Source organism: Periplaneta americana, chromosome 10 (genome assembly GCF_040183065.1).
Source record: "Periplaneta americana isolate PAMFEO1 chromosome 10, P.americana_PAMFEO1_priV1, whole genome shotgun sequence".
Lineage (NCBI taxonomy): Eukaryota > Metazoa > Arthropoda > Insecta > Blattodea > Blattidae > Periplaneta > Periplaneta americana.
The window spans coordinates 33,153,800-33,172,803 of NC_091126.1; the positions used below are offsets into that span (position 1 = coordinate 33,153,800).

The following is a 19,004-nucleotide window of genomic DNA, read 5'->3' on the forward strand; positions in this document are numbered from 1 at the left end:
TTTGTCTAGTTCTTTGTATCACCGACTCTCCTTCTTCCACGCCCAGGCTCTGAAGGCGAAATCTGTATGTGAGATTCTATGAAAATTTTACTTCTGTAGAAGCTCACACAACACGTTGTAAAAATCTGCACAGCTCTGAAGCACCAATATGAGGCATATTCGTATTCAGCTAAAGTTCCATTGTCAATTTTCCCAGTAAGTTCCGTGCACTGAAGAATTATGATATTCTAAAAGAAAACACTAGTGGCATAAAGAAATCACACACTTTCTTTGTCTTGAGCAAAGATGTCGACTTCTGGAACGTTACTGGCCTTCATAGTTCACACAATGGAAGTGTAAATGTCGGACTTTGGAATAAACTGCATATGTCGAGTTTTGGAACAATACCTTAACAAAATAAGTCGGGTTTTGGAAAAAACTCCATATTTTAAAGCTTGATTTATGTTAGAAATATCGAGTTTTGGAGGATGAAATAATGTTTTTCCAATGTATTTCAACCCAGCGATATAAGAAATGGTCGTAACTCATTTTTCATAAAAATGGCAGATGTCGATTTTTGGAACTATACACCTCATATTTCTGAATCGTTCATTCTCTATTTATATTATTCTTTTACCTTCAAACTAAAGAAAAAAAAACGTACTTTACAAACAACTTTAAATTAGTGTAACTCTGAAAATATTGAGAATAGGGACTATGTTTACATGACATTTTTTGCTCAAAATGTCTTCAGAAAAAAGCTCCGTAATGGACGGTAAATCCTCGTGAATCACTCTGTAGGCCTTTGAGCAGATAGGTATAGGATGCCCCTGAAACTATTCCTATCAATTTCGTGGAAACCAAGGTTGTAATCAATTTTCCTTTTCAGATCAGCTACCAGGAGGATAACCTCGTTCTCTTCGAAGTTACTAATGATGATGACACAAATGAATTCGACGAAATGCTTAAAAACAAGAACGAATTAGAAGTTCTATAAAAATGTCTTTAGTCCAGTGCTGGTCTAATATCTTCTTTTGGTAAGTTACACGTATTTCTCAAAATTTTCAAGTAGATGTTTTTTTTTTTGCAGCGATTTTAATTTATTAATTACATGTGTATATTCAGACAATGTTAGTATAATTGTTATAAAAATTAGTTTTAGCACAACAGTAGTCTAATTAATTATTCATCCTACAGAAGTGACTTGGAAAGGAGTAAAGGAAGCTATCACCCTTCCCCAAATTTTTGCAGTTTCTTGTATTTGCCATATGAATAATGGAATGTTTTGTTGAACAACTTCATTTTAGTGCTAATATAAGTTAATATGTTAATTATTTTTAGTTTTCTTCTTCCTTTACAACAAGAATTTATACAACAAAATCACTGATGACTTTATTGATAATTTCGACAATTATATATTTGAGAAACTCATAACGCAAGAATACATTCCTATTTACAGACGGTTTTGTGGGTACCTGTACTTAAAACCTGTAATTTTCGTATTATTTTTTAAAATTTACAAATCTAAACTAAATTATTTTACATATTAATACAAAAAATCCAAGGATAATCAAGAAACATGTGAATAGTCTTGTAGGTCTATATTTATTTGCTAACGAGAAAGAATATAATAATTAGCATAATTATGGGGTAGACATCTGACTTCGTTACTTCGCTTATTTAATCCATGTCTTTTTCAATTCCTTCCGTAACAGAGGAAATTACCTTCCATCCAGCCCCGGTTCGATCCCCGGCCAGGTCGCGTTGGAATTTGTGGTGGACAAACAGGTTTCAGAGGGTTTTTCTCGGAGTACTCCTGTTTTCCTCTATAATTCCACCAACACTCTCCACCTCCCTCTCATTTCATCTATCATCCGCAATAGTAAAAATATGCAGGAGTGAGGTTTTGAGAATAGTACGGGTTTCCGATACTGGCTTGGGACTCCGGACCTCTGGGATCTATCAGTCTGCTCCTCCGCGAAACGGGACCTGGCTCTATCAGGAGCTGAGGTAGGATGATTCACCTGTCAGCGTTGGATTCACGAATGCCACCCAGGCCACTTTTCGGACTTGGACAATCATCGCATACAAGGGCGCACAGTGGGCCAAACCGAGCCTAAGCATAAGGACCCATCCCTGATCCAGCCCACGTAAAGCCAAGCCAACAAAGGACATTTTTTCTTCCTCCATAGGTTTATGATATCGTAAATCAAATTGGACTACAGCATGGAAGAGTGTCACTAAAGGGTATTATGGTGTAAAAGCGACACAATTGTAATGTGTGTGTTCTTAATATATATATAGGACCTATTGAATCTTATTTATGTCTCTAAAGAACGATAGCAGAATACAAAAAATTATAACTTGAATATTATCAGAAAAAGAAAAAGGAAATGGTTCGGTCACTGGCAGAGAAGAAACTGCCTACTGATGGATGCAGTAGAAGGAATGGTAAACGGGAGAAGGGTTCGAGGCAGAAGAAGATATCAGATGATAGACAACGTAAATATATATGGATCATATGCGAGGCTAAGAGGAAGGCAGAAAATAGGAATGATTGGAGAATGCTGGGTTTACAGTGAAAGACTTGTCCTGGGGCAGAACACGTGTGTGTGCGTGCGTGCGTGCCTTCATCTCCGCGACATGTGGGTAGAGTCCGTAATCCATTTCGTGACTACCTCATCTATGAAAAAAAATTGGAAAAGAATAATCCGCTTTCCCATTTCTCTCTCATTGTTTTTAATAATCGTGAAAACCCCCGGCGTAGCTTAGGCGGTTGGCGCGTTTGTCTGCTGATCCGAATCGGTGCTCGGGCGTGCGGGCGTGGGTTTGGTTCCCGCTTGGGCTGATTACCTAATTGAATTTTTTTAGAGGTATTACCCAACAATAAGGCGAATGTCGGGTAATTTATGGCGAGTCCCCGGCCTCATCTCACCAAATAACATCTATATCTCAATACAGTAATTATATTGATGCTAAATAACCTAGTATTTGATACAGCGTCGTTAAATAACTGACAAAAGGATAACTATGGAGTGTATGGTATTTTACGAGTACACGCGGATTGTACCGCAAACACATAATTTTGGTCTTGTTCAGGCACAAGGTGAAACTTCCATGACGTGAGGTTAACATGACATGGTATCTCCACCTAAAACAGTGGTCGTCAGCACTCGCTGAAATGAGTAGAGTGCATTGAGGGTAAGGAAATGTGCTCCGTCGTGCACAGGGATAGGAGTATACCTGCCAGCAGCGACGAATGCACGCTGGGGCAGTGTCTTGTCCGCGGGTGAGAGACGCTAGCCCGAGGGTGCAGTGTTCTGATGACCGCTGATCTAAAACAATAGGAGTCAGATTGGCAACGGGCGAGAACTTCATTTCCTTAAAGGAATTCGAATCCACGACTGTAACTTCGGTGCAAGCAGAAAAATAAGCGTCTGGGGGTCTTGTTCATTTCTTTGCAGGAAGTGGGTTTCACTTACATCTTTCCGGAAAATAAGGTAGGCATACATAATTATACTGCGTCAGCACTGGCGTTTTGATTGCCACTATCGCGTTATTGAAGGTCGACGTTTGAAACGTAACCTATACTGGGTGTTCAGTTCAAAGTGTGTCTTGGCTCGCTGTATGTCGTCATGTGGCTAGCCGATGAGCCTAGAGAATTCAATCTTCCTACATCTCCGCAAAGGCGTATTACCTATATGCAAGAGAAGTTGCCTACCAAGTACGGCTTTCATTCTGAAGAGTACTTACCGATACGTACGATAACGCCTGTAGTGGCAGGAATGTGAACTGTTTGGAAACACGTACTGAGGTGAGTTTTTTTCTTACTGTCGGGGGAACAACTGGATAATACGCACGGCAGACCAATATCGATAGTCGACTCTACTCGCTGGCCACTAGTCACCGGGCCGTACCGAGCCGTATCAAACAAAATATAATCGAAATGGTGGTAGTCAAATTCGCGACTATATTCTTAAATAATTCACTCCATTAGTCAAGTTCAAGGTTTTATGTAGTACAACGGCGGTTATTTGAATGCATTAAATGAAAATTAAGATGTAATAAGATAATAAACTAGGTTATCACAAGGAAATTAACAGGAACAAAGATGTGTTTCACGGAATACAATTAAAATGACGGAAAGTAAATTTCCGGTTAATGTTCGCCAAAGCGTAAAGTACGTAATTATGACGGCGTTGCTGTTTTATTTCTGGCCTATAGAAAAATACCTAGCCTTTTACGAAAAAAAAAATTTAAGGACCATGAAATTATTCACCGCTTTCATTATAGGCCTATTATTTTTTAACAATATTACGAATCAAAAACTGTCATATTATATAATTTTAACTACTACATGGACGAACCAAATCAAGCTAACCTAACCTAACCAAAGCTAACCTAACCTAACCAAAGCTAACCTAACCTAACCTAACCAAAGCTAACCTAACCTAACCAAAACTAATCTAACCTAACCAAAGCTAATTTAACCTAACCTAAGCTAACCTAACCTAAGCTAACCTAACCAAAGCTAACCTAACCTAACCTAACCAAAGCTAAGCTAACCTAACCAAAACTAATCTAACCTAACCAAAGCTAATTTAACCTAACCTAAGCTAAGCTAATCTAAGCTAAGCTAACCTAACATAACATAACCTTCGTAAATGCAAGGCCTGTAACCGGAGCAAGAAGGGATCTCAATCATTTAATCTGCAAGTACACGCAAAAATAAATTCAAGTAAGGATCACGCTCCCACTGCATGAGAGGTCCGCGCATTCGCTACAGCAAAACTGTTTCTGTCCCGAGCCTCTCATCTAAGGCACTCGTCATAATTTACTCGCAATATTTACGCAAATACACATTTTCGCTAACAGTGGTGCTATCTCTCAATAATGTTCAGAACGAAGGAGGTAGACAGAGAGAGAAAAAATTTCTCCCGCCAACTACGCCACACACCAACGTCACGTTCTTATGTTGGTGACATTGTGTATTTACTTAAATTTGGTGCTAAACGTAACGGCACGGTTCAAAGTGACCGTGCTAATTCTCCAGTATAGCGCTGTCGGGATATGGGGAGAGGGTTAAGACGATTACTTACGTACAGTATTTGTTGACATTATCTTCGACGGTCAACATGGACACGGAGCATTTGATTTATATTGTGGAATGTTGCCGTACACAACCGATGATAACAAATACCCTGGGTACGACTTGCCCGCGCAAAACACAGTTCGAAAAAGGTTATGGTAGCACACAGACCGTACAGACCGCCATCTGTTGCTACGACGTTCAAGTTATACCGTACACGTTCTTAAGTTCAGATTGAACGCCTTGATTAATAGGCAATTTCTCTGACATAAAAGCTGAAACTCGCTTCAAATCGCTGACTCACCAACAGTGACGTCATGACACACTTTGAAATGAACACCCAGTAGTACTACTGCAGTTGGCGGCAGACATATGTCATGTAATACTGCATGTGGCTCCTGCAGATTTGTCAAAAAGGACTCCAAGATGAGCGAGGGTGGATTGCCAAGTATTATTTATTGACGATTAGGTGATTATTTGGTTTTTCGGATTGATTACAAAAATCAGCGTAAAAAATATTGTTTGAGTGTAGAAATTACTAAAGCAAATGCCATTTATGTAGGTGCGATGCAGATCAATACAATAACAAATGTGTGCAGCAAACAGAAGATGAAATAAAATATGGATATAAACAAAAATGGACAAAACAAGAACCAGAGACTAAGAGTAGCAAATTAAAGAATGGGTTAGCAGAAAGAGATGCGGTTTCTGAGATTGGTGAGGAGGTGATAACCACAAAGGAAAGCGAAATATAGAACACTCGAAAATAAGTAAAAATATGAAAGCAAATGAGATTATTTACTTTGAATGAGGCTGCAGACGCTGCTTAACTCAGAAGTTTATTATTATTATTATTATTATTATTATTATTATTATTACCGAGCCAGGTGATGTAATAGTTATAATTCCCTGCTTTCGTTCTGGAGGTCCGGGGTTCGATTCCTTGGGTCAGCTATCCTGAGTTGTTTTTTGTGGCTTCCCAAGTATTTTCAAGCAAATAATAATAATAATAATAATAATAATAATAATAATAATAATGTTATTCGCCTCGAGTCTATGAGCATGCACATAAACATCACTAGTGCCGAGAAATGTAGACTACTTAGTTCGTCAGAGACTATCCAGATTGCACCATAGGGAAACGTGCGGCTCGTGACAGGATCATCTTGGCTGCCTGCGCATGCGCTGAATGAGCGTACTTGGTTAATAAAAACCTAAACTAACCAAACCTGACCTTGGTAAATGCAAGATGTAACAGAAGCACGAAGGGAACTTCTTGATTTGATATGGAATGTACATGTGAAAATAAATTCAGATAAGCATCAGAGGTGAGCATGAGAGGTCCGCACATGCGCCACAGCCAAACTGTTCCTGTCGCGAGCCCGTCCTCACAGGCAGTGAGTATACGTTGCAGTCGGATGACAATAATGATAATAATAATTATGATGATGGAGAATTTTTGGGATGCCACAGGAGGACCGGAATACCCGGAGAAAACCACTGGCTTGCCCATCATAAATTATGAATTCAAAGTGAAGTGGGATTTGAACCCAGACTCCCTGGCTTATAAACCCAACGCACTAACAACGAGCCACCGTTACGGTTATTATGATGATAATAATAATAATAATAATAATAATAATAATAATAATAATAATAATAATGATAATAATATTCCACCGGCGTAACTCAGGTGGTAGCGCGATTTCCTGCTGATCCGGAGTTGCGCTCGGGTGTGGGTTCGATTTCCGCTTGGGCTGATTATCTGCTTGGAATTTTTCCGAGGTTTTCCCAAGGCGAATGTCAGGTAATCTATGACGAATCCTCCGCTTCAGTCCGCCAAATACCGTCTCGTTATTACCAATTTCATCGACATTAAATAATTCAATAAGAATATTACGAGTAGATAATACTTATCCTTCCACTGCAGATTAGAATTATAAATTAGAATATGTGGCGTCAGTGTAGTTACTTTAATAAATGGAATCAGTGGCGTACGCAGAATTTTATCATTATTAAAATTGTTTACAATTTACATTATCGTTATTTTAAATTTCGTGTGTTATTGTTATTATTATTATTATTATTATTATTATTATTATTATTATTATTATTATTATTATTATTATAGGCGGCCGGGTAGCTCAGTTGGTAGAGCAGCTGGCTACGGACTGGAAGGTCCGGGGTTCGATCCCAGGTGGTGACAGGATTTTTTCTCGTTGCCAAACTTTCAGAACGGCCCCGAGGTTCACTCAGCCTCCTATAAAATTGAGTACCGGGTCTTTCTCGGGGGTAAAAGGCGGTCAGAGCGTGGTGCCGACCACACCACCTCATTCTAGTGCCGAGGTCATGGAAAGCATGGGGCTCTACCTCCAAGCCCCCCAAGTGCCTTCATGCCATGTTACGGGGATACCTTTACCTTTACCTTTATTATTATTATTATTATTATTATTATTATGTTACGGTATATTTATTAATATCATACTATGTTCTAAGAGACCATATTAATGAATTTCGTTTATGTTAATCTTTGAAACGTAATTCTTTCACAATCATCCATTTTTAACACATTTTAACTTGTGTTTCATTTTGTATAATAAAACATGCTTGTGTCATTATTACATTTACACAATAATTATATATACATATACAGGGACATCATTTTATTTTTACTAACATTTCTAATATTAACCTGGCTATTGGATTAACGGTTGAGAACCGGAAACACCATTTGCTACCCCTGTCCGCTGTATCGATGATACAGGCGTAAGATACAAACAAATCACTTTACTAGATATAGGAGGGAAGAAAAGTAGTTCATCCATTTACGTAAAGTAGGAAATATCACGATTTTGAGTTTCATAATTTTCATTAGATTTTTCTTCAATCAAAATACAGTACTGTATTAACAATAAGTGTTTTTACTCAAGAACTGAGCTATACATTTGGACGTATTCATTATGCAGTGTACATTATACTGTCTACAGCACATTAGCATACAATATAGAGAACGAAATTGAATTGAAAAATAATCATAATATGGATAATTTAAACACCTTTTTGAAAATGATGGCCGTTCCTTTTGATACAGGCTTCAGTTCTTTTTTGCATATTATCGCACTATAGACTATTATACCTAATTCCAATTACCAGTTTCGTCATTCGTACTAGTAACTCATGTTGAAATAATTCTGTACCTACTCTATAAAAGACTACCTTACGTATTGTAAATTCAATCTTCACTTCTGCCCGATCCGAAAAGATAAAATGACTCAGAGATGCTATCTACTGTCCGTCCAAGTGGTTTGTCGCATGGTCGTAGAAAGGAGGGAAATCACGTGACAGTTAATTAACGAGACCCTTTTATTTAAGTTATTTTAAGCACTTGTATAATTATACGTAGACGTCCAATTCCTAACAGAAATTAATGTTTTCAGAAAAGCTCTAAGACAGCCCAGCACTAGCCTTTACAGAGGGGCGAGCAGAAGCGGGTGGGGGAACCGGAATGCGACAAGGCAAACGGACAACAGTACCTGTGCGAGAATATGATTCAATATTGAAAGCTCTTTCGTCACTGGAAAACGCGAACATATTTCTGGAACGTACTATACTCACTATTTCAGTACTGTTTGTGTTTACTATGGCCGTAAGGCGACTTTGACTGTATACGGTTGGTTCTGTGTGGAAAACGGTTGGAAGTTTACTAGTAGAGGGGGCGGGAGTGAATTACATTCAACTCAGGTGTAATAAAAATTGAAGTAAAAATAAAATGATGTCCCTGTATATGATAGGTAAGACACTTTACATAACAGGAAAATCCATGGAAACAATCAATAATATATTTAAATATGTAATTTTTTTTAAGTTCAAGGTGAGTCAAACCCGTTAATACCCCTCCCCCCCCTCAACACCATTGCGTACGCCCCTGAATGGAATGGTAATACTTGTAATCGAAACTTGTAAAGTCGACAAATCCTGGCTAGAGAGCGGTGCCACTTCGTTGTATAGGAACGTTCATGTGAGATGGCAGCACGGTTTGTTTGTTGGGCGTGGCATTTCATTCCTTACACCTGCGAAGTTTCATGCTATTACTTGCTACACATTTTGTGTTTTCATGTACACCCTTGTTTAACATGGCAGCGGTGTAGTAGTGTGAGTCAGTCTGCCTGCACGGCGTGCCTCGACGTTGGATTGAAAAGACTGTGCAGGCCGAACAGCTGATCAGTGTTGAATCAACTCCCCTCGCGCCTAGTCGCTGCGGTGCTTCATTCGTGAATTCTCCCGTAGACAGCTAGCCGGCTTCTGTCGCTCAGATCAATACTTATAATTCGCGTACTTTGACAGTCTTTCATTCACAACTTTAAGCCGCTAGTTCATTACTAAAATTTGGTTAAACGTAAAAACCAAGAAAATGGAGGCAAAGAATGTAAAGAAATCTGTACTCGAGAAAATTAGTTGTGCTATTGTTGGGGGTGTTGAAAGCTTCTTCTACAGGTGAGTTACATAACCTAATTGAAACTAAATTCTGTTGCGATTCATATTCTAATAAATGTGCACATTTTTTCACATCACACGTCTACGCTGGCGTTTCCGTTCGTGGTTATTAATATACCTGGTAAGACTTGGCCCGAGACCGCGTTATATATATATATTTTTTTCTCTCGTACCATGGGCTATATGGTTGTTTACATTCACTCTGCATTTATTTATAAGTTGCACAGAGTGTTGAACAAAATTACATGAACCAGAAATAACCAGTAATAAAAGTAACATACGGAAGATTTTTGTGTAGTTCACCGTTTGCTGTGGTCTAAGCAGTTTCGAAACGTTGGGGACGTCACAGCAGATAAAATATTACAAGTCTTCTTGTGAATATAATCACCTTGAGATCCTAAAATTGTTTTCGGGAAACAAGAAATATCGTTACGACCTCTTTTGCGTCTTTAACTCTACCACTCTGTATTCTGGAAGGAATCGACTCTGGTTACCTGGAAGTTTCACAAAGTCAATGGAAACAAGTCGAGAAACTGATACATTATAAACCCTTAACCGGACTCTTAAAAATTCTCGACACGTCTGGTATGAAGTTTTAAGTGAGTGATTTATTCTGAAAAGATCTGGTTTCACTTTCTCATTAAATGCGTTGTAAAGAGGAAGTGTTGCAATGACAAAGACTCGAGATTTCCACGATAATACTCATCTTTAGCATCCTGTTTGTGTACAGCGATTTCTACCAAAATATTGCAGACATTTCCTTCAAAGTCACAAATTTCGAGTAAATTCTGTCAGCGTTATATACTGGCACGTGAGTCCTTATTCCAAGAAGAAAAATTGTCACGAAGGTGACATTTTAGCTTTCTCATAGGCCGATGTCTTACGCGCTTCGCATCGTTGTCATGTTGCGAAAAACATTGCCGTGTACAGTTCACTTTCCTTACCTACTCTTAAAAAGATATATGCACAAAAATTATTTAATAGGCACTCTCTCCCCCCAAAAAAGGATCAACATTTGTTTTCTGGATTGCACACAAAGTACATTTCCTGTAATTCCAAAATTAAGTTACTGTACTTGATTTCGTTATTAATCGACATTCAAGTAGGGATAAATAATTAATTTTTCACAAATGCGCATGTTATGAGGTATATCATATGTATGTCAATCATGTAGACTATAATATTGCTTTCATATTTACGAAAATCTGAATTTATAAGTGACATGGAAGTTAAAATATATTAGATTGCTTTCGTTCACTGATGCATAACAAGTGGGTTTATGACAAGGGATGTTAATCTATAGCAATGAAAAGCTTCTCACAAAAGCTATAATGGCAATACTTGACTGATCCTGGAGGTTATTCGGTCTTAGAATACGCGCAACGAAAGGTAAAATTATGTTTTATTTAACAACGCTTGCAACTGCCGAGTAACCCTGCCGTTGTACCGGAATTTCGTCCCGCAGGAGTTCTTTTACATGCCAGCAAATCTACTGACATGAGCCTGTCGCATTTAAGTACGCTTAAATGTCATCGACCTGGGCTGGGATCGACCCGCAACCTCGGGCATAGAAGGCCAGCACTCTACCGAACTGCGCCACCCAGGGCGACACGAAGGGTAGAAACAATTATTCTGCATATAATTAATTGTACCTCTGATTGAGGTTCTGGCGTATATGTACATCTATTATCAGGCAGTACATCTCACTTGACGATGTGTCAGAGGAAGAACAAATGTTTGTATACATCTGGAGTCTGATTAGTGGAATATGTAGCTAATCGGAGATGTATGCATTGGAGGGGGAAAGGAACTGGCCACCTTACCCCATTATCTCCTGGCCTAGTTGCCTCATGAGTGATGTCTTATTGGTGTTACTTATGAGGTTCAAACCTGTCTTCGGACAGTTGACTAAACAACACTTAATTGTTCTGAAATATGCGGGTCTGAAGACACTGCGCAAATCATTGAATTCCTCTCCATCAAATGCAAGAAGCCAAAAATGAAAAACATTTGAGATCATTTCAATTTTATCGCCATATGTTTTTGAACTCAAGTAAAGTAGCTAACCGGTCACAGACTGACGGGTCCCGGGTGGTGACGGAGGGATTTTTCTCGTTGCCAAAATTTCAAGAATGGCCCCGAGATTAATTCAGCTTCCTGCCAAATTGAGTACCACTTCCTTCTAACATTAAGGTCATAGAAGCTTGGAGCTCTACTTCCACGCCCCCAACTGCCTTCATGGCGTGTGAAGTGAATATAAAGATTTATAATATTTCTTGTGCGTCATTCTCAAATAAGTTGACTCGTAGATAATTAAAAGTCTATAAGCAAAATCCGTAAAATAATTTACGAATAATTTAGTCACGTTAGAATTAGTAGTAATAATACTATTTTGTGAAGGTATGCTTTCAAATGGAGAGCTTGTTTAGCGTCGACATTCAACGTGGGCGAGAAATGGCAAACAAATTTTTTACTTGTGCCCACTGTCAGGGAGAGATTTATTTTACGTGCCGTAAATCTATGCACGGAGTGCATAGTTTTATTTACCTCCCGAAGGATAGTATTCCAAGGATTTTATCTCTCTTTAAAATCTATCGCTTTCGAACGGGTTTGAACCGAAGAACCTTGGATCCAAGGCTAGCTTGGTGACGTCTAGGCAACAGAGGCCCAATAACTTAGGAGAAATTGTTTTATAGACAGATGGATAGACAGGCAGACGACTTTTTGGGTACCACTAATGCTGAAAACATGCACTACCGCGAACATCTCGAAACAGACTTTGTGCGAGATCGTGCGTATTTGCTTGGTTTACGCACAAAACCAACCCGCGGTAAGTCTAAAATTCCACATTCAGTATTCCCAACCGAACACACATAACAATTTCCCTCTTCTTACCGCTTAAGTGACATATTCATTTTACTGCTTTAGGCTTTTAACATATTATTTTTAGAGACGTTCAATATAGTAATAATTATAAATTGGAAACTTACCACTGCAATTTCACCTAAATTGCACTGTTAATTATTGTTTTTAAATATTTGCAAAATTAAGTAAATTCTAAAACTCCACTAAAGTTACTGCACTTCGTGATGCATGTAACATTAAGGAAGCCGTTTCTTTTAAGTTCGCATTTATAGACTGGGGGAAAAAAAAAGACAGACGTATATCACGGCCTGCTGGAGTATAGTAAACACAGAAAACATTTTAAAGCAACAATGTTGAAGATAGATATTTTTGTTCTCCAAAATTGCCGTCATTGAACAGAAACCAAGATGGAGATTTCATTGCAACTAATTAGATATTCCTCTTTCAGGTATGTAATAAACGATCTTCGCACAAAATAATGTACGATACAGGAGCGGTATGTTTTCTTTCAATTCTCGGAAATTAAAAAAGCTCAACTACGTTTCGCTTTTTCCAACTTTTCCTCGAACATGAAAACTTCAACATACCGCTCTTGTAACGCATATTACTATTCTGCAGCATCACAACGCGGTACGAGTAGCGTAGTGGTTGTGCGCTACTCCACAAAGCCGAGGTTTTCGTTTTCAATCTTGATGGAATTTTTCCAATTAACGTAATCCATCCGGCTTTAGGGTTCACTCAGCCTCTGTAAGAGAAAAAGTTCTAGGGAGTTTTCCTTGGGGTGAAGGAGGCAAGCATATAGGACGGACATCCATACACTACTGTTACTAACGCTAATTGCAAAGGTGGGAGCCTTAAACTCCCGCTATCCTGTGAGCCCGAATAGCCTCTGGTATAGGTAACTTAATTGTTTTACTTACAAAATAATAAAACGAGGAAATAAAGCACAGAATAACAGTTTACTGTAGAGCGGTTCTAACGATTTCCTTCACGGTTTCTTTTCCTTGTATGAATCATAATGCTAAATGGAAACGCATATGTTTACAAAGTCATTCGTGTAAGTTAAATTATACTTGCAGTGGAAATATTTTTTCAGAAGAAAATACAATGGCTTTAAGTCACCTATACGAATTACGTTGAAAAATTAACATAATCATAACCGTTAAAGTAATATAGCAAGAGGGAAATTATACTTTTTGTAGAAATAATAATAATAATAATAATAATAATAATAATAATCATGAAATAATAATAATAATAATAATAATAATAGAATGTTTTATTTTCGCTGGCAGAGTTAAGCACATAAGGCCTTCTCTTCCACTAAACCAGCCTTAATCAATACAATAGTTACATACATATTTAATTTATGAATATTTATAATATATTTAAAAGATTCTCCAGCAGTATTCTTCAGTTAAATTTTAACGACTAGTACATGTATATTCAAATTGAGAACAAACCTATAAGAAAAAGTAATAACTTAATTTATGAGCTAATGTAATTCAATTGCCTATATGCTATATGCAAAGAATTATAATTAAGTTGAGATAGCGAGTTGGTTAAAATGATGAGAATTAATTTAATAGAAGTTTACTAGATCTATGTTATAAGGGAGAAAAATATAAATCTAAAATATATTGATATAATGAGGACATTAATATAATGAGATTTTGCCATTAGAAGTTTTGTATTCTGTTTAGAGAAATTAATGGTAATAATAAGAATGGACAGATGTTACTTTCATTACAAGTAACAAATATTAATCGGTAATTAATCTGTTAAGAAAGAATTTATGTAATTTTGACGTAAATGAAGTTATTGGCCAACAACCCCTTACATCACTCGGAAGCGAGTTCCAGTTTCTAGTAACTGAAACTGTATAGGATTAAGAATATAAAGATGTCTTGTGGTAAAGTATAATGAGTAAATTGTTATGATGAGACCTGATACTTAGCGGATAAATTTTGAAAACGAGAAGCCAAGTAGATTAGAGTAGCGGTGCGCAGAATTTGAATGAGAATGCAGGGCTTTTCGATCGCTTAGCCTTAACCAAGACAGAATTTGGAATGACGGGGAAACATGATCATACTTACGATTATTGCAAATGTAACGGACTCACGCATTATGCACACGTTGTAGCCTGCTGCTCAAATTTGCATTTAGATTACTCAATATAACATCGCAGTAGTCGAAGTGTGGAATCACGATCCATATAAATGCCAAGGTTCTTCATAGTCGAGCTGCATGAAATATTAATATCATTTACAATTATCGGTGGCAAATTTTGTTTTTTCACACTTCGATCTTTGATGTTCTATTAAGATAGCCTGCGACTTGTATTTAAATTAAGTCCGTACATTTTCGACCATAATGATATTGAATTCAAGCCATCAATAACTTTAATTATAGCGTTATTTACGTAGTTAGGTCGAGTATGCAGATAGATTTGTATGTCGTCAGCATAAATATGGTGTCAGCGATATGTTAGATTAGAAGAAATAATAATATAAAGAGAAAATAATAAAGGTCCTTGACAGAGCCTCGTGGTACGCCAGTCTTCGTGGTACGGCAAATGGAATAAGATTATTAATAGACATGCACTGTTGGCATTCACGAAGATAGGAGTCAAATCACGCTAAAGCATTATCAGAAACATGCAGTGCTCAATTTTACAATTACCGATTAATATTTGTTACTTATAATGAAACTAACATCTATCCATTCTTATTATTACCGGTACCATTAATTTCTCTAAACAGAATACCTCTAATGGTAAAATCTCATTACATTAATATTCTCATTATATCAATATATTTTAGGTTTATATTTTGCTTCCTATAACATAAATGATCCATCCCAGGAATCTGTAGAGTAGAAAGACGAAACAAGGTCTTTGCGAAAGTGGTATGTGAGAGGACTAGGGTCAGTGGCTGCTCTGGGGGAGGTGTTGATTAAACGAAGCGACCAATCGCTTGCAGCGAGGGGATCATTTCTATCTGAAGTTTTCTCTACCTTCTACCACGAGCATCTTACCCCTAAGCGACTTCGAGGTGATGCTGCCCGCAATACACTCGGGCACAGATAGACTCCGCATCTACATGCGTGAAGTTACTCTACATATTTCTAGGACGGACCATAGTTATAGCAAACATCTATTGCAATAATTCTCATCATTTTAACCAACTAGCTATCTCAACGTAATTGTAATTCTTTACATATTGCATATAGACAATTGAGTTAGCCTACATTAGCTGATATATTATTACTTTCTTTTTATAGGTTTTATCTCAATTTAAATAAACATGTACGAGTACTAGTCGTTAAAACTTAACTGAAGAATACTGCTGGAGAATATTTAAGTGTATTGTAAATATTCATAATTTAAATATGTATGTCACTATTGTTAAGGCTGATTGAGTGGAAGAGAAGACCTTATGGCCTTAACTCTGCCAGCGAAAATGAAACATTCTATTATGTTCCATTCTATAATTCGTTGTGATATTTGGGCACTGGAAGTTATTGCAGAAATCTACGTAAATCTAATCTTTCAAAGGAGTTTTCATGCATCTTCTCTTGCGGTTGCAAACATTTTTGTTGCGTTTTAAAATGCATTTTCTACTTCTAGTTTCTCAATTTCGTTCAAAACTTTACTCGTAACCTCTTTCCCTTTTGGTGCAATAGTGTCATGACCAAGTTCCATTTTTTCAGCTAAATACGTCTTGTTACGACCACAAGTATCGCTTCTAGGATAGCCTAAGCTTATGCTAAAATCTATGTTAAACACATACCTGTACATCTCATAGGAGACTTCGAGCGCAGGATATAATTTTTGTCCTTTAGAGATAGTACATATTTTGCATGTTTAACTCTTCAGGAAGGTAAACTCTGTTTTCGCAAGATTTTAATGGCTGTGCACAAGTCGTGCACAATATAGGAATCTGTCATTGAATTAAACTGTAGCCTCATGTTCCGTTCACAAATATAGCAATAACAATAGTAAGTAAGAATAACAATAATAATAATAATAATAATAATAATAATAATAATAATAATAATAATAATAATAATAATATCAAATTAGCTTCGGGTGAAAGTAAGCTATTGTATTGTAAAAATCCTTTAACAAAAATATTACTATCACTACTACTGTACCCATGCTTTCCCTGTGAGCTATTCCAATTCCTAACTGCTGAATTCAAAATTTTGTACCAAGGTAGTCTTTCTTCAATAATTATTTCCCAGTCACATGTCTGAAGAATTATTAAGATTATTATGAGCGTAAAAATCAGATATTCATCATGTGCAATAGATCATGAACATCTCAGAATAAAATTAAAATTAGGTTTAATATAAATGAATTTTCTCATGAAATTTCGGCCAGTGTATGGGACCGGTGCCCACCCAGGCTCGTGATGCACTTGGGGAGCTACGATAGGTAGCGAAATCCGGTTGCAAATACCAGCTATAACGGCTGGGGGGATCATCGTGCTAACCACACGATACCTCCATTCTGGTTGGATGATCGTCCACCTCTGTGTCGGCATGTGGGCGTGAGGCCAGCAGCCGGCTGGTCGGTCTAGGCCCTTCACGGGCTGTAGCGCCAGGGATTATTATTATTATTATTATTATTATTATTATTATTATTATTATTATTATTAATGGAATTTCATTCGACATGCCAGATGGTGTATTTAGCAGGACTACTAGTACAAGATATTGTAACTAGTGCAGTATCACCCAGCACTGCGACCTTTCAGGATCTATTGCGCTAACTCTCAAGCTAGGTGAATTTCCAAACCCATATCGACTGACAGCACTAATGTTCGCAGCGTACCCAGGTTTCAAGTAGGCATCCCTAGGCCAATCCCCTCCGTGTGCCGACAGTCGGCGTTTGGAGAATACTATGAAATGACGACGAAATGGAGAAATGTTGACGGAATAATATACTGTAGAGGCCTAATATGGGGAAACGGTAGAACTCCGGGAAAAACCCCAACTGTGACCCGTCCGCCACAAGTGTCACTATGGGTTTCTTAATGAATGATCTCTGGCTTAACCGGACTGGAACCTGGACCACCTGCGTGATAGCTTGAAGGTCTGACCACTCAGCCACTGCAGGTGTAACTACTACATTAATTTCATAATAAATGGTTCCTAGAAGCGAATTTCTGAAACTACCAGTCGACCTTCGCTTTATCATGGCGTTGATGTAATGATTACTAAATCAATTTCAGATAGTTTAGTTTGAGACTTGTGGAGAAAGTGCATTCACTGCTATCAGTGAGAACATACGTATCGATCAAATGTTAAAGTGTATCTGTAGTTCAAGTTCCACTTCTGCAGTTTGCAAGTCAAATGCATCATAATGAATAATATTTACATTGGCGTAGTCTTCTAACAACAGTAGGCCTACATAACACTGGGACTGATAATGCTTTGGGAGGGAAGTTCACGTTGTCTCCCTCCTATCTTTCTTCCTTTCTTACTTTTCCCCTTTTCATTTTCTTATTCGAAATATAATAATAATAATAATAATAATAATAATAATAATAATAATAATAATAATAATAATAATAATAATAGGGATATCTTATGCGATGTTTTACCGTCAGATGGCAGGAGAGTTCCATGCGGGGCAACATGTTGTAGGGCTATGTTTTGTCATATGCTACAGTTGATTACGTTTTCCCGCTTGTTGGTTTTCTGTGCGTGTCAAAATTATATTTACAGTTATTTTGTATAACCTAGTATACGTTAATATAATTCAATATTTTCTTACCTCATAATTTAATTTGCAATAAATAATAACGGAAACCTGTATAATATTCAGCGATTCCCCGAGATGGGTGGGGAAATCTGCAGTATGCAGAAAATAAATACGAGTAAATTGAATGTTCATGAACCTAAACGAGAACTTTGAGAACGAGGTGCACGAATAAAAAAATAGGGGATAAACTCCAGAACACGGACTGCACTTTTTCCCTCTTACTTCAAAATTCCAACCTTGTGCACACAAAATAAATTATTGGCACTGAAAAGTGCCTTTTCGTAAATATAATGATGCGCATTCGACAAACGCAGACAAATCTGCTCTTTTTAGTATTTTAAGACATAATTTGGTAAGTGCAGTCCGTGTTCTAAAATTTTCCCAAAATATGAAATATGTCGAAAGTGAATATTGCCCTCTTTAACAATTAGTATTTAAGAACCGTATGCTAAAAAAGGATATGCAGCCACCAATGTGTTTTTTTATAGGGAAGAGACTATCGAGATTGAATTCTTTGTATTTTTCTGTAGTTGCAGAAAGATCAAATGCAATTTTTAATAGGATGATATAATAACATATATCACAATAGTATCACGATTAATAGTGTGTTTTGTAAGTTAAGGACATGCAGTTTTGAATACTGTGTGGGATGATTTTGAAAATTTGAACTTAAAACATGGCTTTAATAATTAGGGTACAGTACATTAAAAACATTATACACGAAATGGATTTCACTAGGGATCGTCCTGGATAATAAACATTCCAGTTTATCGAGAGTTTACTGCAGGCGTAAAATTCGGAGACTCC

At 37.3% G+C, this 19,004-nt stretch overlaps 1 protein-coding gene across 6 annotated transcripts in view; it reads left to right on the forward strand.

Moving 5' to 3' along the window:
• Nucleotides 1–19,004, forward strand: part of LOC138707577 (patched domain-containing protein 3-like) — a 175,806-nt gene that overhangs the window by 9,250 nt on the left and 147,552 nt on the right. For 5 of the 6 annotated variants that reach the window (XM_069837175.1, XM_069837174.1, XM_069837176.1 and 2 more), the window contains one exon: nt 869–1,016. In XM_069837175.1, coding sequence (XP_069693276.1) covers nt 979–1,016 — 38 coding nt within the window. In that variant the 5' untranslated portion in view covers nt 869–978. Of the gene's footprint in view, nt 1–868; nt 1,017–9,264; nt 9,563–19,004 lie in introns of those variants that run through there. The other variant, XM_069837173.1, reaches the window with a different exon arrangement.